The sequence below is a fragment of the Bufo gargarizans genome, chromosome 2 (assembly GCF_014858855.1).
Source record: "Bufo gargarizans isolate SCDJY-AF-19 chromosome 2, ASM1485885v1, whole genome shotgun sequence".
NCBI lineage: Eukaryota > Metazoa > Chordata > Amphibia > Anura > Bufonidae > Bufo > Bufo gargarizans.
Genome location: NC_058081.1, coordinates 645,939,772 through 645,963,198, shown reverse-complemented (window position 1 = coordinate 645,963,198; position 23,427 = coordinate 645,939,772). Strand labels below are relative to the sequence as shown.

Here is a 23,427-nt window from a genome sequence, read left to right as displayed (position 1 = left end):
GAATCATCTCCAATAGACATACAGTTAAAGATTGCACATTCCATTAGTATTTTAAGCAAAAACTATTTTTTATTTTCATCTTTTACATTTTCAAAATAACAAAAAAGGAAGAGGCCTCAAAGCAAAAATTTGGGCATCCTGGATGGTTAGTATCACAGCTTGTAAACACATTTTGTAGCCAGTCAAGCATCTTTCAATTTTTGTGTGAGGTATTTTCATCCATTCTTCCTAGAAAAAGTCTTCCAGTTCTGTGAGATTCCTGGGCCGTCTTGCATGCACTGCTCTTTTGAGGTCTATCCATAGATTTTCAATGATGTTCAGATCAGGGGACTGTCAGGGCCATGGTAAAATCTTCAGCTTGTGCCTTTTTGAGGTAGTTTCAGGTTGCCATTTCCGCGGTTTAAATTGCAATAGCAGTTAACAAGAACAGGGGAGGTCAAGAGAATGTCTGGAAGACTAAGAAAAGTGACAGAGACAGCTGCTCATAAGATTGCTGGAAGGGCAAAGGAGAATCCCCACTTTACTGTAAAAGACCTTCAGGAAGATTTGGCAGACTCTTGAGTTGTGGTCCATTTTTCATGGCCTTCAATGAACAGTCATAGAAGAAAACCTCTCCTGCATCCTCACCACAAAATTCAGCGTCAGAAGTAAAAACATCTAAACAAGCCCGATGTATTTTGGAAACAAGTCCTGTTGGCTGATAAGGTTAAAATAGTACTCTTTGGGACAGTTTACACGGCAAGAAACACACATATATGCACATCTCAAATGGCACGTTTTTTTCTACTTCCCATTAATTTGAATGGGAAAATCAGTGCAAATTCTGCCCCCAAAATAGGACATGCTGCTTCTTTTTTTTACATGTGTGAAAAAAAAGCAAGTGCTGCTTCCCATTGAAATGAATGGGAGGCTGTTTTGAGGCGAAACACTCCAAAATCCGTGCAAAAAAACTGTGTGAACTGACCCTTTGGTCACAATCAGCAGAGGTATGTATGGAGAAAAACTGGCACAGAATTTAATGAAAAGAACACCTCTCCAACCATTAAGCGTGGGAGCGGATCAATCATGCTTTGGGGTTGTGTTGTAGCCAGTGGCACAAGGAACATTCCATTAACAGGGGAAAGAATGGATTCAATGAAATTCCAGCAAACATAACACCAACTGTAAAAAAGTTGAAGTTGAAAAAAGGATAGCTTCTACAAATGTATAATGATCCTAAACACACCTCAAAATCCACCACAGACTACCACAAAAGGTGAACGCTGAAGTTTTGACCATGCCCTCTGTGTACAGACCTCAAAAGAGCAGTGCATGCAAGACGGTCCAAGAATCTCAGAACTGAAATACTTTTGCAAAGAAGAATGGATGCAAATCCTTCAAACAAGAATTGAAAGATTCTTGGCTGGCTACAAAAAGCATTTACAAGCTGTGATACTTACCAAAGGGGGTGCTACTAGGTAATAACCATGCGTGTCCAAATGTTTGTTTTGGGCCCTTTGGGTTATTTTGAAAATGTAACAGTTTTTGCTTAAAATATAAAGGGAATGTGTCATCTTTAACTTTATGCCTTTTGGAAATCATTTCATCTCAACTTGCTTAACTGTTGGCAGTAACTAATTTTGTCGAGGGGTGCCCCAACTTTTGTATACCCACTGTATACAATGTATTTTAGGTATAATTCCCCTTTAAGTCTGGTGTACTTGCCTTTATCCCTATGCTCCTCCTGTCAGTAAAGCTACAAACACTTCCATCATCATCGCTGTCTCCAGGCAGGTCCAGCTCCTCAGATCTCCTGTGAGCTCTCAGCTCCTGCTGCTGAATGTACTTGGCTATTTCCTGCAGTGAGTTGAGGACAGATAAGCAAAAGGATGAGTTGCTGCACATAAAAAGATGGTGTCATTAGTAATGTCAGCCACTGACGAGAAATACAGGGAATCATAAGAATATATGACAGTCCCATTACATGCTGTGCCCCAAAATCCATCAGAAGTTATTACAGGTCCACCTTGGCTTCTAGCGCTATTACTATGGAAGCCAAATACTTCAAACAAAATCAGAGAAAGCTTTAGTACACAGTCCCCACAGACCCTCTACACAACTGCTCAGTCCTCTTCTCCCAAAACCCGCTTCTCAACCATTAAGAAAAACTCTCCACTCTACTCTCCAAAACTAATCTGACCACCTGTGCACTTGACCCAATCCCATCCCACCTCATCCCTAACCTCACCACAGTGTTTATCCCAGCCCTAACTCATCTCTTCAACCTATCACTAAACTCTGGTGTCTTCCCCTCTGCTTTTAAACATGCTACCATTACACCCATCCTCAAAAAGCCTTCACTTGACCCATCTTCCTTGTCCAGTTATCGCCCCATAACACTTCTTCCGTATGCCTCAAAGCTACTTGAACAACATGTCCATTCAGAACTGTCCTCCCACCTCTCCTCCTGCTCCCTCTTTGACCGCCTACAATCTGGCTTCCGACCCCACCACTCGACCGAGACTGTCCTTACCAAAGTCACCAATGACCTACTGACAGCCAAAACCAAGAAACAATACTCTGTCCTCCTTCTCCTTGACCTGTCCTCTGCCTTCAACACTGTTGACCACTCCCTTCTGTTGCAAACTCTCATCTCTTGGCATCACTGACCTGGCCCTCTCCTGGATCACATCATACCTCACAGACCGGATGTTTAGCGTCTCCTACTCCCGCACCACCTCCTCGTCTCATTCCCTCTCTGTTGGTGTCCCGCAAGGCTCTGTCCTAGGACCCCTGCTCTTCTCTATCTACACTTTTGGCCTGGGACAGCTCATAGAGTCCCATGGCTTTCAGTATCACTCCTACGCTGACGACACACAAATCTACCTCTCTGGTCCAGACATCACCACCTTACTATCAAGAATCCCACAATGTCCATCTTCTATATCATCCTTCTTCGCCTCTCGCTTTCTTAAACTTAACATGGATAAGACAGAATTCATAATCTTTCCCCATCTTGTTCAACCCCCCCAACAGACCTATCTATCATGATCAATGGCTGCACACTCTCCCCAGTCAACAAAGCCCGCTGCCTTGGAGTGACCTTGGATTCTGCCCTTTCCTTCTGACCGCACATCCAAGCCCTTTCCACCACCTGCCGCCTCCAACTCAAAAACATCTCCCGCATCCGTGCTTTCCTTAACTTTGAATCTGCGAAAATGCTTGCACATGCCCTCATTATCTCCCGCCTAGACTACTGCAACATTCTCCTCTGTGGCCTTCCATCTAGGACTCTAGCACCCCTCCAATCTATCCTCAACTCTGCTACCCGACTAATCCACCTCTCACCCTATTACTCCTCTGCCTCTCCCCTCTGCCAATCCCTTCACTGGCTCCCCATTGCCAAACAAATTCACTTCAAAGTACTAACAAATACATACAAGGCTGTCCATAACCTGTCCCCTCCCTACATCTCTGAGCTGCTTTCCCGATACACCCCCACACGCACTCTCCGATCCTCACAAGACCTCCTTCTCTCCTCTTATTGCCTCTTCCCACAATCGACTCCAAGATTTCTCCCGCACATCCCCACACTCTGGAACTCGCTACCCCAACATATCAGACTCTCCCCTACAGTGGAATCCTTCAAAAGAAACCTGAAAACCCACCTCTTCAGACAAGCCTCCAATCAGTGACCCTGCTGCCTCTATACCGCCATGACCAACTTAACCCGCACCTACTGTGTCCTTCTCCCATACCTTGTAGATTGTAAGCCCTCACGGGCAGTGCCCTCTCTCCTTCTGTACCAGTTTGTAACTCATCTTGTTTATGATTAGTGCAATTGTCTGTATTATGTATGTGCACCCCTTATCATATGTACAGCGCTATGGAATGAATGGCGCTCTTAATAATAAATAATAATAATAATAATAAAGTATATCTAACAAGAACCCCAAGGTCAGGGCTAGAAAGTAACTTCTGAACAGGCCTAGAGGAAAGCACTAAATCACGTAAGGTACGACTGTTGACAGGACGGTTGCATTTAGTTCATCAGTTGCAGTAATAAAAATGATACATTTATTGTGGTATTGTACTTCATGCAGAGGTGTAACTTAAAAGGGAACCTGTCGTCAACTTTATGCTGACCTCACTGAGGGCACCATAAAATAGTGACAGAAATGCTGATTTCAGCGGTGTGTCACCTATGAGCTACAAGTAAGTGGTTGCTGAGAACCAGCATCATAATCATTGCAGCCCAGGCCTTGAAAAGAGTCAAATCTACCCAAGAAGAGTCCTGGTTATACATAATCTCCTGCACTCTCGTCCATCTGCTGATGACTGGCAGTTCTCTCCTAGAGAGAAAGGTAGAAAACTAGGTAGAAGACCAGTCATCAGCAGGTGGGCAGGGAGAGCCGGAATTCATGAATAACCATGACTCTTCTCAGGTGGCTGTGACTCTTTTCCAGGCCCAGTCTGCAATGATTGTGATGTTGGTTCTCGGTAACAACTTACTTTTAACTTTTAAATGACAGATTGCTGAAACTCACCTGTCTCTACTTTATACTGCCGTTAGTATGGGCAGCATAAAGTTGATGACCGATTCCCTTTAAGGCTCCTGGGCCCCACCAACCACGTGCCATTTATGGTACTGTTGTCCTATGTGGTAGAGGGTGCCCAGTAGGCCATACCAGGGCCCAGGTGTGACTGCAGTCTCTAGATGTATCTAGTTGCTATATAGAGCCAGTTATCTTAATCTTACTTCATCTTGTGCAACCTGAGCTGCTCGGAAGTCCTCATTTTGGTCATGACGTTTCAGCTTGGCCTGTAGAAGAAATACATTAAGAACAAATCAAACTATCTATCTAATTTGGTCTCCCCATCAACCTTCTCAATATACAGGAACTGTTGAACTTACGATTCGTTTCTCCTCTTCTTCCTGAAGCCGGCGAGCTAACTCTTCATCCTTTACGAGCTGGTCAGAGCTTTGGACATGAAGTTCTGCCATCTTCCTGTCAAGTGGTTCTATACCATAGGTTGGCCTGGTTTCTTCACCTTGCCAAAAAAAACAGAATAGCATCAGTATAAAAACCACTGGGTTCTGGGAGATACTAGTTAGGCAAGTCAAAGTAATGTAGTCGCGCAGTTATGCAATTAACTACGTTGGGTTTAAAGGAGTTCTCTCATCTCCCCACGATGTCCATATGGCAGTGTATGTGATCAGGGGTCATTTTCATGATTTTACACATGACTGGCACATTCATCTCTTAAAAACTCTATGCTACTGGTGGAATATTGTTTCCAACAGAAGTCTGTGACCTCCAATTAATTTCAGTTCCCCTCTTCATATTATTACACTGCTTTACAAACAGCATTGTCTTCAGATATATATAGAACATAAATTAACTGGTCATTGCCACCCACTACAACAAAATTATATTGCCTTGATGTTAAGACCTTAACAGTCTTCTATGGGATGTTCTAATTAGATTAAAACGGCACATAATCAATCGACATATAAGCACATAGATGTCAGGAAAGTTTTTCAACCACACTTTCTACAACCTGGACCGCATATGGGATTATATGAGTGTAATTCACTGACAAAGAGCTGACTTTCTGGAAATGGCAATTGTCATACATCATTTCTCCTAAAGGGAAATCTCTTAGAATATTTGCATGACAAAACTCTCCCTAACCCTTAGCACTAACGTAGCAAATATTCACCCACAACAGACAAAAGTCAACTAATTGGTAAGGGTACATTCACACTTGCGTTTTTCTTTTCCGGCATAGAGTTCCATCCTAGGGGCTCTATACTGGAAAAGAACTGATCAGTTTTATCCCTATGCATTCTGAATGGGGAGAAATCCGTTCAGGATGCATCAGGATGTCTTCAGTTCAGTCCTTTTGACTAGTCTGGACAGAGATAATACCGCAGCATGCTACGGTTTTATCTCCGGCCCAAAAAACTGAACACTTGCCTGAAATCCGGCATTTTTTTTTCCATAGGAATGTATTAGTGCCGGATCCGGCATTCAAAATACCGGAATGCTGGATCCGTTCTTCCAGACCGAAAGAAAATGTGAATTTTTTTTTATGCCAGATACGTTTTTCCGGATGACACCGGAAAGACGGATCCGGTATTTCAATGCATTTGTAAGACGGATCAGGATCCTGATTAGTCTTACAAATGCCATGAGTTGGCATACGTTTTGACGGATCCGGCAGGCAGTTCCGGCGACTGAACTGTTTGCGGGATCACTCTGCCGCAAGGGTGAAAGTACCCTAACAGAAATTTTTTTAAAAGAACTCTGTTCACGCCATGGTCAGGGCCTTGGTACGTAACTGAGCCATGAGTGGATTGATCCAGTTGATCACAGTGAAATATAATGGAGTTTATCAAGGATTCTGGCATTTTTATGTCTCTGATGACCACTAAAACTACTGGAACCTGATGCGACACAGTTCAGGGTATATCTTAATGCGTATAAATTTCACGGTGCACCATTAGAAACTAGAAGGGAGTGGACAATGAGACAGCACTCACACTACCTGATAAAGACCTGTTGGGTATAGGGCCTAGACAACAATATGATGCTGTATTAAAGAGGTCTTGGAGTCTAAGAAGAAGACCAAGAGACCACATGACAGTCCCATGATATATCAATTGTATAATTACTGTGGCCACAACATTCATGTAAGTGAATTAGGGATTTTGCTGGGTGCAAGTCTTTTGGGGGATCACTCTCCACCTCAGGATCCTTCAGAACATAAACTATTTATGACCGCCCATCAGAAGTGTTTGAGTTATTCAAGTCAGCCATGTGGCAGCCGCTAACCCTGATTGAGGTGCTTGAAAAGGGGACCACACATTAAAGGACCCAAAATGTTGCTATGTTTGCACCATACTGAATCTAATAAAGTATATATTGTTCAAGCAAAGGAATGTCTACACCTCTATACGGCGGACTGTTCTAAATAACTCAAATACTTCTGGTGTGCTTTCATAAGTAGTTTAAGTCCCATAAAATATCAAGTTTGACACACACATCATAGTTTTGGATAACCAGACTTTGACAGGTCTTGGGGAAAAAAATTAAACTTTGAAACTACTTCAGATACATGTGTGGACTCAGGAACAAAACCACTTCACTTTTCTTGATGTAGGAACCCACCAGTGTGCCCTATAAGTTGAAAGATATGCCCGGCAGGCTCCAGTCAGACTCCCATCTAGAATTACTATCTTTGACAACTCTCTAACATGCTATCACGTTCATAAGACAATTCTGACTCATGTAATGTTGTATTAGCTAATGACAAGTCAATAACACACAAGGCTATTGTTTGGTATGTTGGCACTTTCCATAGTGTAGACACAGGTTATATTAAAGCGGTCAAGCTGGATTTATCTCAAGCAAACAACGTACAATGAGACTCACAAAATCCCTTCTATTTTGGATATATTTCAGTACTTGCTGTTTTCTCTGGAAATTCCACTGCTCAATTTCATGGAATTTATATTGTAAGGAGTTTGCAAAACAAAACCCAAAAAGGAATTAAAACAATCCTGCAAATGATGCACATATGAAGTCATTGCTATTACAAAAATAACAGACCAAAGATAACAAAAAAATAAAAAATTACAAAACATTTCAGTCCACCAGACAGCTGTCCAATGGAGACACCTATAAACAATAATGCCACATACACATCCGTGTAGACAAACTATTTTGGCAGATAGAAAAACTTAGAAACCCCCTGGTATTCTCTTGTATCATCCTAACAAGCTTTCTGTCTCACTTTACTAGAAAATCAGCTGCCTGGTAATGGGCAGGAAATACCCATTGCGTCTGAGGATCAATATGACAGATGCTTTGCCAAGTTCATCCCTCAAAGTTGAGAAACATTGTTTGCGCCCAAAACTTCAAATAAGACATTTAGTCTGAATCATCAGTCATTTGATTATATTTCTATATAACATATGGGCTTCCTAAGAGTACAAAAAAAACAAAAAAAAAAAAAAACTTTCAAGTGTATTTTCTACCACATCCCTGTTCCTTGTTTCTCATGCTACTTCCTCAGTCTATTAGTGCTCGACAATATCTTCCTTACACACTACTTTTCATCCCTGCTATCGCCTCCATATAAAGGGGTCTTCGATCTTCCAGTTACAAGTTATTGCCCTTCGCCTTCAGTTTACCAGAAGTGGTGGAAACTACTGGGCCCCATAGTTGATACCATAGCAGCTATGAAGTTGCTTCTATTGCACAAAGACTCTCCACATGAATCAATCACAATCAAATCACACACATAACATGCACTGTGTTGCAAGCCAAAAATTATGATATGGATGTACTGCCTCCCTAATTCCTAGTGATTATATAGGACCACTGAAAGTACCATTATACCTGTGCTCAGAACGTGACTTGATATCCTACATGAAGGCTTGTTAGATGGTCGATGGTGGCGAAGATCATGGTTTTGGTTCCACTGTGAGCGTCGACTCCTCTTATCCCTAGCACAATGTTCTGGGCAGTCATCACTGTCTGAGCTGGAGCGTCTGCATCGGTCAGAGTGATGCCTGCAATGTTTATCTCGATGACCTCTTACTTTCTCCTCTTTTCGACCCATGTCACGCTCATGGCTAGAAGTTCCCTCTGAGCTACTAGGATGACACGGACTTCTTTCTGAGGAACTTTTAGGATTCCTGTAAGAAAACTGCACTTGCTGATCTTTACGGCTGGGCTCCTTCCAAACGTCTGGCGTTTTGGAATTTTTAGAGTTGTTACTGTCATAATAGACTTGGCCAAAGGAGACCCGGTTGGGGATCATTCTTCCAGGATGATCTTCTGGGTTTTTTGAGCTATGGTCCCTCTCAGAGCTTCTGTGCCCTCGCCTGTAATCTGAGGCATTATGGTGCTTAGAACTATCATTTCGGAAGGGATAGCCTTCCTCCTCCTCATTGTCCAAAGACGTCAGGTATTGCCGCTGCCGGCTGCTGTGTTCTTGTGTATACATGCAACAACACAAAGCCGAGGTTAGTAAGCGTGCACATAGAGTACAACAGGTACAACTGCTTAAGGCATATAAAGACCTATGCATCATCTAGTAACTTCTGACACAGAACAGGTTTGACTACACAGAAAAGCATTCAAGTGGGTGAGTGAGGCGAGCAGAAGACAAATCTCACTGCACAAGACACAAATTAAAGACATATATTTCAATGTATGTGTGTGCTGCCCAAAGGGGTTAGGGTTGAAGAAGGTTAGAGCCTACTGGTAACACGGTTATGCTAAGACCTCCTTTAAAACTACATTATGCAACACAAGGACCTAAAGCTATATTGTTAATTGCATAGTTACAGGAACTGAATTAGCCCTGACCACTGTAGAAAAGCAGACCACCGTTGCTTGCAGCTGGAACTTTACTTAGTCTTGCTTTGGAATTGAGGATTGATAGAACAGAACACCTGTTTGATGATTCTCAATACAATTCAATAGACCCCCAATGAATTGGTCACAGGACCCCCATTCTACTAAAAGGTAAGGGTCCAGGAATTGAGACTCAGACTTATCAAGCATTAATTACATATCTTGTGGAATGCCTAGAATGGAAACACCCCCTTGATCCCCATTTATTTAAATGGAGACTGTCCACACATGTGCCACCTGTGCTCTACTGGGGGCTGAGGCTAAGACATGTCAGACAAGATCCTCCAATTATTATGAAAATAAGGCCAAAAGTGCACATTATTTTGTGAGGAGAAGAGTGCAGCTACACAGGACAGCTACACTTTCCCAAGAGTTGATCCCGAAACCTATAGTCCAGAGAGGTATGCCAACTCATATAGATATTGCATAATTGGCAGATCGCAAGAGGCAGGAACTGGCAACTAACTTTGAAGGTCTATGGCCTACTTTAGCCACCATAGACCAGACTTTGATAGAGTAATGAGCCCCAAAATTCCAGCAGAAGACAACCCTATTTGGAGGTGACTTTGTAACAATCACCCATCAGGGTCTTTTTCTTACTGATGATCCGCCCCATGTGTACAATGATAAGAAGGATTACAATACAGTTAATAGTGGACCGTTAGAATCGTTTCATCTGGTGGGCCCAAGATGTGTCCACCAATGAACAGAATTTCCTAGCTTACATAAAGCGAAATTTACTTACAAAGTTCAGTAACTTGTATAGGATGGCCCACAAAAAAAGTAGCCTGCCTCAAACATCTCCAAATCAAACTGTCTAATAGCAAGTCTGTCTTAGTTGCCCATAGCAACTAATCAGAGCTCAGCTTTCACTGAAACTGTCCTGTAGGCAGTTTGATTTGGAGATACTGGAGGCGGGCTACTTTTTCGTGGGCCACCTTGTATAACTGACCTCGCTCTAGAGTTACAGCCTGTATTATACTCCAGAGCTGCTTTCACAATTCTGCTGGCTTCAGAACTGAAACCTCCCAGCAGTCCTTGCTGGTTTAATGTTGAAACATAGCTTGCTTTGGTCATTTGCTTTATAGAAGGTGTCCGAGGTGTCCACTTTACACAAAGCCCTGTATAGTGATCTGAATGGAGTGATATGTCCCAATTACATTATAGGATCTCAGGTAAGCTGTTAGGACTTTGATGACCAACAGTATTGTGAATGCAGCTCTGGAGTATAATATATAGGCTGCAACTTAGGATCATTACAAGATAAGTAATGTGATGCACTTACAAAAGGTACTCAACCATTTATGTTTGCTCCAGTGGGTACCTGACTGACTATTACAATATATGGGGTTCGGACCGCGCTTCTGGTCCAGGTCAGTATGCAAGTTCTTAATCCTTCTTACTTCCTCGTTTGCAGAGAGAGCCGAGGGCTGCAAATATCCCTCAAATAGATATCCTGCAACCGATGAAATTATAATAGTGTGAGTCCGTATGTGACAGTAACCTGCATTGCACTGGTTATACTCACACAATGCGAAAAAAACAGAGCGTGAATGTAATCCCTCCGCGGTAAGTTGTTCTTATTCTGTCGGAACAGCCACGTTTCTATGCAATCTGGTTAGATCCCCACACGGTCTCAAATGGTGTATACCTCAGACAAATCTGTATTCCTCTTCTTCAGATTCCTGCAAATTTTCTGTGGACAAGAATGGCTTCTGCAATAGTGAAGCTCCGTATATATTTGTATAAAACTTTTTATTTGTCCGTACTTACAAGACAACTCTCTTAAAAGGAACACATAAGAAACATAAAAAAAGGTCTTGAAAGTCACGGAGTATCGGCTCATTATAAAAAACACCACCAAAAAAATCCAGAAGGTCTAAAGTTTATGGGAGTAGAATTCGTACAAAATCATTGGAGGGGAGGCAGTCTTTTGGAAAAAATTAACAAACAAGAAACCAAGTGGATATACCAATTAGGTACACTACAGCCGGGAGGTCTTAACGTTGATTTCGACCTACAAGCTGTATTGAATTAGAGTAAAAAACAATATATAAAAAAAGCATGCCCATGTGAATGGGGACTTAATAGCATCCGTCTTCTTTCCCCTGGGGATGAGGAGATTCCAGTATAGGGTTAACAGCAGGATAGGAAAACATTGTGGAGGAACACATCTGACTCCTGATTAATTGCAATGGACAAATAAGAAGGAGGGGGAGGGTGAAATCAAGTGTGCCCCTGACGAAGCTCTAGGAGTGAAACCCGGGTCGGGCAGAAGTAGCAGACGCTGGGAATTTTATGCGTTTTAACAATTGTCTTTTAAGAGAGTTGTCTTGTAAGTATGGACAAATAAAAAGTTTTATACAAATATATACGGAGCTTCACTATTGCAGAAGCCATTCTTGTCCACAGAAAATTTGCAGGAATCTGAAGAGGAATACAGATTTGTCTGAGGTATACACCATTTGAGACCGTGTGGGGATCTAACCAGATTGCATAGAAACGTGGCTGTTCCGACAGAATAAGAACAACTTACCGCGGAGGGATTACATTCACGCTCAGTTTTTTTTCGCATTGTGTGAGTATAACCAGTGCAATGCAGGTTACTGTCACATACGGACTCACACTATTATAATTTCATCGGTTGCAGGATATCTATTTGAGGGATATTTGCAGCCCTCGGCTCTCTCTGCAAACGAGGAAGTAAGAAGGATTAAGAACTTGCATACTGACCTGGACCAGAAGCGCGGTCCGAACCCCATATATTGTACCTGTCTATAACGTGATTGAACCCACATCACTTTTTCGGACCTGCTGCATAGCATTATTGCGGACTGGTGATATATTTATTTCCTTACCTGACTGACTATGCTGAACATAAAAGTGAAAATTTCACTTCTCGAGGTAGTATCACAGTCCTAAATATAAAGCCCAGGTAAAAATGGCAAATACTCAATGGGAACTGTTCCACTGTATATATAGATATTTCCATCAAGGCTCGGTAACACTTACATGACACAGACCTCTTGTACTCTCTAATTATCTTGTAGAATTTTCCAGAGCCATGACCGCCTTTCATAACTTTTTTCTATTATTATGGCCTCGCCCTAACAGTAATATTATGTATAGACAAAGCAGAATAGGCAGATATAATATTATAAGTAACAAGACTTTATAGGCAGCAACAGTGACATGCAAAGCACATATTATTATGTGATGGATGTGGGATACCTGAACACGTAGGGCTGGCCTTTATTACTCGTATGGACGCCTTGTCAATGGTGGCATATTATTAGAGAAAACTATAGTTAACCCTATGAGTTCTCATCTCTTATCACTATGTCTAATGCCACTGCAGATTCATAGGTTTCTAAATAATAAAATATCAAGCACAATGCGTCGGGCTGATGTACTGCAGCATTGCAATGGATGACTACCACAAAACTGCATAAGCTTATGTATTCTGCTGTGGTGACTGAATCTCATCCAGTTGGTAAAGAAAGTCTAATGTCAACATTTCTCTCCCTCCCTCCAGCGAGTTTGTACACAACTTGTGACATGCTGCATGCTGCTGCACAGAGCACAGTAAGTAGCCTCTCCTGTTCCTTCGACCAGATCTCTGCCTCTTCAGCTTTTTCCTCACAACTTGGAATGATCTATACAACTATATATCTGTAAAGAATAAATCAAGGCAACTGGACGTACTGTAGATTATTTGAAAACGTTTCACTCGTTCTTCCAACGAGCTTTCTCAATTCTGAGTGACTGTACAAAAATTCTGGGAATAAATATGTAACTGAATCCACATCTGGTAATTATACCCAGCATTGGGTCAAAGGTGTTGATTTCATTATCCTAATTGGAGTCAGTAGGTGATAAAGACTTCCCAGAAAAAGACTTCCCAGAAAAAGGTGTCAAGACAGCATTGTATGTGGCAGACAATAGATGTCTAACCCCCCTACCTCTATTCAAGCTTGGCTTCTCCATTTTTACGTAGATGGCCTCCTTCACGCCTCGTTTGTACCAATCGGCCTCCTTATCTAAAACACGTACTTGACTGTCTTCAAAGGTGTGACCTGTTCTTTTAGATGTAAGTACATGGCTGAATCTTGACCAGAGGTTTTGGCTCTTCTATGCTGAGCCATATGCTGATGTAGTTGTTGTTTTGTTTCGCCGATATACAGTTCTGAGCATTCCTCATTGCACTGGACTGCGTACACAATGTTGTCCATCTTGTGTTTAGGCGTTGGGTCTTTGGGGTGAACCAGTTGTTGCCTCAGTGTGTTGCTGGGTTTAAAGCAAACAGGAATGTGATGTTTATTAAAAATCCTTTTGAGTTTCTCAGACACCCCAGCTACATATGGGATAACCATATTCTTGCGTCTGTCATGCTTCTCGCCCTCACTGGTAGTCTTGGTGCTCTTTCTTCTCCTTCCTTCTGTTTTGACAAAGGCCCAAACTGGATACCCACAAGTTTTAAGTGCCCCTCTGAGGTGTTTGAGTTCCTTCGCCTTGGCCTCTGTGCTGGTGGGGATTTTCTCTGCCCGGTGGTGTAGAGTCTGGATGACTCCCAGTTTGTGGTCTAGAGGATGGTGGGAATCAAATAGCAGGTACTGGTCTGTGTGTGTTGGTTTTCGATAGACCTCTATTCCCAGCTTCCTTCCCTCTTCCACTGTTATAAGACAGTCCAGAAATGCCAGTTTGTTGTTCTGCATATCTTCCCGCGTGAAATTGATGTTATGATCCACTGAGTTGATGTGGTCGGTGAAAGCCTGTAACTCTTGTTTATGAATTTTAACCCAAGTGTCATCCACATATCTGAACCAATGACTCGGTGTAATTCCCTTGAAAGTGGTCAGGGCTTTCCTTTCTACTTCCTCCATATACAGGTTCGCTACAATAGGCGAGACTGGCGATCCCATAGCACAGCCATGTTTTTGCTTGTAGAACTTGTCCTTATACTTGAAGTAGGTGGTACTCAGACAAAGGTCCAGTAAGGCACACACTTGGTCTGGGCTAAGTTCTGTTCTGCATCCTAAAGGTGTTGTCTAGTAGCAACTGTTTCCTGACTGTTTCAATTGCCTCTGTAGTGGGTATGCAGGTGAAGAGGGATGTAACATCATAGGAGACCATTGTTTCTTCTGTGCCCAATACCAAGTTCTGGATTTTGGTGGTGAAATCTTGAGAGTTCTGTATGTGATGTTGTGTGTTTCCAACCAAGGGCGCTAGGATTCTGGCTAAGTATTTGGCCACATTGTAGGTCACAGAGTTGATGCTGCTGACAATTGGCCTGAGAGGGGTCCCGTCCTTATGTATCTTAGGAAGTCCATAAATACATGGAGGGACTTCCCCAGGGTAGAGGCGATGATACATGGCCCTATCAATGATTTTGTCCTTTTCTAGTTGTTGTAATAGTTCTATAACCTTCTTCTTGTAGCCACTGGTTGGGTCTCGTCTTAGGGCCTCATATGTGTTGTTATCATCCAGGAGTGTGGTCACCTTGGCATCGTAGTCAGATGTATTAAGTACAACCGTGCATCTTCCTTTATCCGCAGGCATCCGCACATCTATTGTCTGCCACAAACAATGCTGTCTTGACACCTTTTTCTGGGAGGTCATTATCACCTACTGACTCCAATTAGGATAATGGATCAACACCTTTGACCCCATGCTGGGTATAATTACCAGATGTTGATTCAGTTACATATTTATTCCCAGAGAATTCTTGTACAGTCACTCAGAATTGAGAAAGCACGTTGGAAGAACGAGTGAAACGTTTTCAAGAAATCTACAGTAAGTCCAGTTGCCTTGATTTATTCCTTACAGATATACCATGACCTGGATAAATGAGAACCTTCACAGACATATACAACTATAGATACGATACGATCAGGCCACAACTAACATGGGACCTGTAGTTACCAGAGCTACTGCTTGCAGTTATTTTTACACTCAAGATGGTGGACAGAAGCTGGACTGCACTCTTCTAAATAGCAAACTAGAAGTTTATTGGGGAGAAAAGAAAAACATTGCTATAATCTTGACAAGATTAGTGGATTAAGGGCATAATTTCTTGTCTCTGTTGGAGTTCTCTCTTTAAAGCTCTGGCTTGAAAGGTCACCAACAGCATCCACCTCTTTCATCAAATACTCAGCACCCACCCTGATTCCTCCTAGGAGCACACTTGCAAACATGTTGACTTCCACAGACTAGAATTCAAGTCCATGAGTGATAAAGCGGTGGAGCCCTCCAACAAGGGCTTTCGTTGCTACATTCTGGCAACTAGGAGGGGCCATAGAGCCCATTTAAAATGCTTAGGCTAAAGGCAGCATATACCATGTACATAAAAATTTAGGTTTTGCCCTACTTTTTTTCTGTAGGTGCAGTCGTGGTGTTACTTTTTTAGAAAATAAATGGCACAAAACAAGGTGTTGCCACTTGTGAGAAATTCCAGTGAGTCAGTGCCGTACTTGCCTTCAGCACCCTCCTTCACAAAAACAGCTTGAATCTATATAATTACTGAAAGACGAACGCAGATTGTACTAAGTTTCAGAACAAGTTGTCCTGTAAAGCCACCCTGAGGGCACTGTACAGATAGCGTAGGCTTCATACCTCCCCGGGTCCTCTCCTGTACATTTCTCTGCAGCTCTTCCTCCTCCAGCTGCTGTAACCGTTTAGCAATTTCCTATAAGAGAAGAAGAAAAGGAAAGATGGGACATTTCAATTACTGGAAATTAGTTGCCAAATTTCAATATACTGTAAACTAGTGATGAGCAAACTTGTGTTTCAAGTTCGGCGTACAAGGTTCGGGTTATCTAACTTCTAGTCAGTGGTAGCGGAATCCATAACTGAATTCTTAGATAACCCGAACCTTGTGCACTGCACTTGAAACACAAGTTTGCTTATTCCTACTGTTGAGCTCAGAGAAAATCAGGAAGCAGCAACATTTTAGGGATGTTCCATTGCCCACAGATCAACCTCCAGATCCATAGACCACACAAAGTAGAAAAAGTTGTAGCAACAGGTTTGAGAATAAATACAGCACGCTCCATACTGCCCCTTGTGGCTGCTATGATAAACTGTGTTTATTGCAACAGTTTTTCATGTAATGAACTGGTGATTGCTAATTGGAGGCTCTCCAGGTGTTGGGAAAAAAATAAAAAATCTCACTTCCCGGCACGCTGAGAGTTGTACTGTCACCTCAACAGGACAGCCACTTCCCTAGATACTATATACCAAACTAAGCGAAGGGGATTTCATTAAAACAAAGCATCTGGCAGAAGTAATAAAATACAGTAAATCCTGGAAAGCTCCCACTACTCATACTGCACTGCTCACTGTGTCATGGTCCAGCCCTGTGGATCCTGCATAGGGAGTAGAATCATACGTAATCACCCATGTGGTGGCAATGTTTTAGTTCTTCCATAGAGTCTTTGTCAAGCTTGAGATTATATATATGATTATATATGCATAATGAATGCAGACCATAAGACTGCTATGTGGTCCATACAGAATTGGGGTCACAGCACAGGTAAGTTCATTATATCACTTAATAGGCATCTTGATCCCACCCTAAGCACTACATCTCCACAACAGTAACACACAAGTGTCCTTTCCCTTTTAGGCTGCCTGTACATGGTTAGGTTTTTAGACTCAGTAGTAAAGTTAGGTCATAAAGGAAGAGATGGTATAAGGGCTCTCACACAAGGCCTTAAATGTTTTGAGGTCCGCAAATCACAGATCCGCAAAACATCGATCCTGGTCGAGGGCATACCACCATTTATTTTTTAACTTCTTTCGAAATGTCCCTTCCTTGTCTGCTAAACGGACAAGAATAGGACATGCTCTATCTTTTTTGTGGGGCTGTGGAACGGATCAGCACACTGTGTGCTGTCCACATCTTTTGTGGCCACATCCGAACTGCAAAACAAAAATGCATCTGAAAATCTGATCAAAAAAGGGGTAAACTGGGAACCAAAAAAGTGATCATGGAAAAAAAAATAAAAAAAAATAAAAAAAAATAAAAGTGGCCCCAAGTCGTAGGCGGGTGCAAACTGACAGAATGCAGGACAACAGAGGTAGGTGGGCCAGCAATACCATAGTGCAGAATAAAATACAGCCCCAGCATAACCAAATACCACAGTGCAGCAATAAATACCACCCCAGCAGAACCAAATAACACAGTGCAGCATTAAATACCACCCCAGCAGAACCAAATAACACAGTGCAGCATTAAATACTACCTCAGCAGAACCAAATACCACAGTGCCGCACAAAATACTGCCTCAACAGAACCAAATACCTCAGTGCAGCACACAATACTGCCCCAGTAGAACCAAATACCACAGTGCGGCAAATACACTGCTACCCACTCCACAGTATGAAACGGCATCATCCTCCTTAGCACGGACATACAGTAAAATTCAGGAGGGCACCTACGGCCGTTGCTCCTACATTAATGCTGAGAGCATCAGATCTTTATGTACCTGGCTGGCGGCCATGCAGAGGGTTTGGGCGGCCCTCTGAGCATCGGCCCTCCAGGAAATTTCCCTGAAGGTTCTATGTCCAGTCTGCTTATGGATCAAAACCTGATCATGTACGGGCAGCCTTAGAGAAAAGGATAAGGGAGAGAGCACTCTTGGCCCTGTAGTCTTGGGAAGTCTCAAACTATAATTATAGGGTATCCCTATTTTGATCTTTTGCTATGGTGCCCCATCTCCTCCATTAAATACCCATCAGCAGAATTAAATACCATATACAGACAGCAGGCGCTGCTGGGAAATGTAGTACTACGTGGCAAGCATTTAAATGGGTTTTTGTCAGGCTAACAGCAGGCATTTGTGCCGAATCAGGCAGCCAGATCTGCTTGACGGAAATGTGAATCAGGACTTAGACATTCTACATTTGCTTATTGGTTGTCCATGGAATTTCTGACTCATCAAGTGGTGAATAACTATTTCAACCCAAGATCTCTGACGGACAAATAAACTTTCTGGAGTCACAAATAGTCATGTCATGGAGTACCTCAGAATATGTAGTAACTTGATTTCTCATACTCAGCATTTTCATACGCATTGGAAAGGTCAATGGGACTAAAAGGAGACATCTGTTATGGGTGCTATTTTTGTTGGGCCTAAAGGTATAACCTACCCCCCCCCCCCCCCCCCTACCCATTCTTTATACTACTCACTGAGGGAAATCCTTCAAGATCTCAAAAAACATAAAACAAACATACATAGAGAACATAACTTATATAAAACGGTGAACCTTTGTGTGTGTCGTTATTGATATGCTACTATGGAGGGTGCATGCCCGTTTACATTTTGCTTTTTTCTTCTGTGCGGAAACTGACCCATCATGCATTTATTGAAATCTGCTGCATGTCTAGTGTTTGTGCGATTTTTTTAAATGCGTATTTCAACCTTTGCAAAACATCAAATGCACACCAAAAACTGCAAGTAACACATACAGTTTTGGTGCGGTGTGCAATGGCTAGATATTGATGACCTATCTTCATGATAGGTTATCAATATCAGATAGGCGAGGGTCCGACACTCGACACTCCTGCCGCTCAGCTGTTTGAAGAGGAGGTGGCATTTGTGCAAGAGCTGCTTCCTCTTCAACATTACACTGCGCATTGTCTCGGTGGCGCAGAGTAATGGGAAGAGAATGTGAAGAACAGTTGTAATTATATTGTATGAGCGAGAGCACTGCCTCCTCTTCAAACAGCTGATCGGCGGGAGTGTCGGGTGTCAGACCATTGCCTATCTGATATTGATGACCTATTATGAGAATAGCAAACGAAAAGAGGCAACAGCAGCATCTTCAGTGAATTCTTTATTGGACGAGCTTGGACAAGCCTGGCTTGATAAAGGCTACCATGTAGCCAAAATGTCGCCGTCTGGTTTTTATGGTACACTTTCTGTAAAGCTCGTCCAATAAAGAATTAACTGAAGATGCTGCCGTTGTGTTTGTTGGATTGCTAAGGATCTGCAGTCGTGTGTGGTCACGAGGTCCGTGAGTGCTGCTCCACAATTGGTTTTTACACTATTATGAGAATAGGTCAACAATATCTGCCCAGCAACAATCAACTGATCAGCAGCTCCCATATGTAAGGGGGTGGTTCTGGTGAAATAACCCCTAGAAGAGAACAAGGACAACCAAGTCTAACGTTTATGGTGAAGATATAGAAGTCAAAGACTTGGTACAATGTAATTATACCAAACGGTCAAGCTGTAAGAAATATGAAGTAGAAATAAGAAGAAGTGGACTGACAAGCAGCAGGACAACATGAAAGAAATTCAGAGTAAGCATTTTTTTTTAGCTTACAATTGAGTTGACAGATGAATAACACTATTGATGTCCATCGTCTTTGTCGGTTTGAGGTGACTTGAATTCGGTCTTTCACAAAATCCCTAATAAAGCTTTACAATATATTGGCTATAAATATAAACCTTTTTCTGCCTCACAGACATAGATTCCTCGCAACCCATGCAGATTTTTCATGAAGAGCACCACCTATGGCTGTGTATCATATTGGGCTCTGGACCATAAACATTCCTAATGTACACTTTACTACAATAGTCATCTTATTACAAGACTCCAGGGGTGGATATCCCCTATAATTAGTGTGAAGAGCGTTTGTCATGCTGCGTTTATTCACCCAGTAACTTCCATGCTTTATCATACTACTGAGGAAAAGATGACTTGTTCATATGAGGAAGGGTCAAATGACCTTCTGCTTTTTAAACATCATCTTTTGTCAGCAGAACATGTAATAAAACCATATGAAAAGAGGAAACTGCAATTTCACGTGCACAAACGATATTCTAATGTTAGAGGTAACATCCTTCTCTATTGAGCAGTTCACTTCCAATAGGTTGAGATGATACTGGCCACAGCAGTGACCCAGTAAAGACTGCTGGAGGACCCAGGAAGTGTAGGAGAATAGAAGATCGGTGAGCAGAGTAGGACTTTTTTAATTTTAAGTAATTTTGATTCTTTAAAAAATAAATAAATAAATGACTGGCTACACAACCCCTTTAACCCACTCTAGTGGTGGGTGCAGGTAGTCAAAATGTTTTAATTTTAATGGATTTTCTGAGATTTTTATACTGGTGACCTTTCCTTAGGATAGCTCATCAGTATCTGATCGATAGGAGTCCAACACCCGGGACCCCCACCGATTAGCTGTTTGAGGAGGTGGCGGCTCTCCTATGAGTGCCGTGGCCTTCTCTCAGCTTTTCCTAGACCAGTGACGGCATGTTCATCAGTCACGTGGCCTAGGAGCAGCTCAGCCCCAGTCAAGTGAATAGGGATGAGCGTGATACCAAGCACAGCCACTAAACAATGTATGACACTGTGCTTGGTCAGCTGTGAGAAGGCAACGGCACGCACAGGAAAGCTGCTACCTTCTCAATCAGCTAATCGGCGGGGGTCTCTGGTGGAGGATGAGGATAGGTCCTCAGTAGTAAAAAAAAAAAAAAAAAAAAAAAAAAACCCTCAGAAAACCCTTTTAAATGCTATTGGCAAGTAGGGGATTTGGAGCTCTTGGAGCTATAAAAGGTATAGAAACTGAATCAAACACAGAATCCGGCAACTGAACTTGAGATGGTTTAGTCTTCTAACATTTTCACTGACCACACAAGAATGGGAAACACCTTCCTTGAGGTTATCTAAGCGCAGGCTGTAAGCTCATCACATGCAGCTCACATGTTACAACTGTATGATCTTGTACCACAAGACTATTACTGAATTTTCCAGTCACTTCCTTACAAGAAGGAAAAAAGGCCTGCTTCCCCCCCCCCCCCCCAAACAATACCGCATGAACGGATATCTAGAGAAAAAAAAAGCATATGTTTTCTAACCTTGGACCATTTATTTACTTCTATAGGAGACTGTTGTGAGCATGCTCAGTGACATGTGAGGAGGACACAGTACAAGGAGACAAAGGAGGAGCTGGTGTTGGGCTGTCCCCATCATCTGATATCAATGTTGTCACCCTGTGTTATCTACTTTATACAACAATTTGTCTCTTTTCGAGTAGACATTTTTATGTTCTAGGATGCCAGAATAATAAAACTTTACCTTGCATCACCTCTTGATAAGCAGCTGCCCCAATATATCTGTTTACTAACCAGCAATGCTAGAACTAATAAAAGAAATGTTATCACAGCTCTACCCCTGCAGCAGGCACCTCTCCCCATGGCCCTTTAAGAGAAAAAAAAAAAAAAAGAGTAGTACTTGTTTCGCGACGCCAGTTGCAATGAAGCAACAAGGGCACAGGGTCCCTTTTAGTGATACTGTGGATGGTACCCAGGTGTAGGAATGCCAGAGTGGTATAGGGTAGCCTATAATGTCCCTTAATGTTGGTGCACGTGTCACGGTGCTCCTACCTGGATACGCTGGACCCTAGGCGTTGGCTCCGCAGCAATGAAAGGGGGTTTGTTGATGAAGGGGACGAGGAAATAAATCGAGTCCAGACCTTGTGATGAAGTTGATAACAGTTGTACTTTGCATAAATGTTTCTCCAAACATTTCCAGGCTTCATCTTGGTTCCCAGCAGGCTTTGGCATTAACTGTGGCAGGCAAACTCCTCTTTGCTACATCTGTTGCTCTCAGGCTCTGTTGTGCTGACAGGATAACTGTATAACTTAGCTTTAGCTGTAGGCTGCAACTTCTTTCTTGGTAGTCTGTCTCTAAACTGGTCCAGGGAACTTGACTCGTGGCTTCTGTGGCTTCAAGCTGTGGGGTGTTAGAATGGAATAGAAAGCCCTATTTTATGTACCTGTAGCTCTGCCATTTATGCTGCCACCTGCTGGTGAACCAGGCATATTATATGTAAACATAACCGTTGCATAACGTTAGAAACGCACAGTGTGAATGTCCTGCAATAAATACACAGAAAGACATAGGAGATACACCCCTATAACATTTTTTTTTCTTTAGGATGAGCCGTCTGGCTTAGAAAACACATCTACAAATACCATATTAGTGAATTCTGGGTTGACAGAGTAAAGAATAGGAACAAAGAGTGTCTATTGCTCTGGAGGACCCAACATGTCCATGCATTATATGAACAGCTCATTGACTTCAATAGGAACTGTGTAATGTTTCATTTCCCCTGTGGTGGCGCTGTGGGGTAACAGAACACCTGCTGCCAGGTTCCATCACAGACTATATACAGGTCCTTCTCAAAAAATTTGCATATTGTGATAAAGTTAATTATTTTCTGTAATGTACTGATAAACATTAGACTTTTATATATTTTAGATTCATTACACACCAACTGAAGTAGTTCAAGCCTTTTATTGTTTTAATATTGATGATTTTGGCATAGAGCTCATGAAAACCCCAAATTCCTATCTAAAAAAATTAGCATATCATGAAAAGGTTCTCTAAACGAGCTATTAACCTAATCATCTGAATCAACTAATTAACTCTAAACACCTGCAAAAGATTCCTGAGGCTTTTAAAAACTCCTAGCCTGGTTCATTACTCAAAACCGCAATCATGGGTAAGACTGCTGACCTGACTGCTGTCCAGAAGGCCATCATTGACACCCTCAAGCAAGAGGGTAAGACACAGAAAGAAATTTCTGAACGAATAGGCTGTTCCCAGAGTGCTGTATCAAGGCGCCTCAGTGGGAAGTCTGTGGGAAGGAAAAAGTGTGGCAGAAAACGCTGCACAACGAGAAGAGGTGACCGGACCCTGAGGAAGATTGTGGAGAAGGACCAATTCCAGAACCTTGGGGACCTGCGGAAGCAGTGGACTGAGTCTGGAGTAGAAACATCCAGAGCCACCGTGTACAGGCGTGTGCAGGAAATGGGCTACAGGTGCCGCATTCCCCAGAAACAGCGGCAGAAGCGCCTGACCTGGGCTACAGAGAAGCAGCACTGAACTGATGCATGTCATTCGGAAATCAAGGTGCCAGAGTCTGGAGGAAGACTGGGGAGAGGGAAATGCCAAAATGCCTGAAGTCCAGTGTCAAGTACCCACAGTCAGTGATGGTCTGGGG

The 23,427-nt window shown here is 42.5% G+C and overlaps 1 protein-coding gene across 2 annotated transcripts in view; it reads right to left on the bottom strand.

Annotated features, from left to right (window-relative positions):
- LOC122926889 (coiled-coil domain-containing protein 50-like) overlaps window positions 1–23,427 on the bottom strand; it is a 95,475-nt gene that overhangs the window by 10,808 nt on the left and 61,240 nt on the right. For both annotated transcript variants that reach the window (XM_044278406.1, XM_044278407.1), the window contains exons 6-10: window positions 16,023–16,095; window positions 8,388–8,984; window positions 4,895–5,031; window positions 4,739–4,801; window positions 1,705–1,836 (exon numbers count right to left, since the gene is read on the bottom strand). In XM_044278406.1, coding sequence (XP_044134341.1) covers window positions 1,705–1,836; window positions 4,739–4,801; window positions 4,895–5,031; window positions 8,388–8,984; window positions 16,023–16,095 — 1,002 coding nt within the window. The remainder of the gene's footprint in view (window positions 1–1,704; window positions 1,837–4,738; window positions 4,802–4,894; window positions 5,032–8,387; window positions 8,985–16,022; window positions 16,096–23,427) is intronic.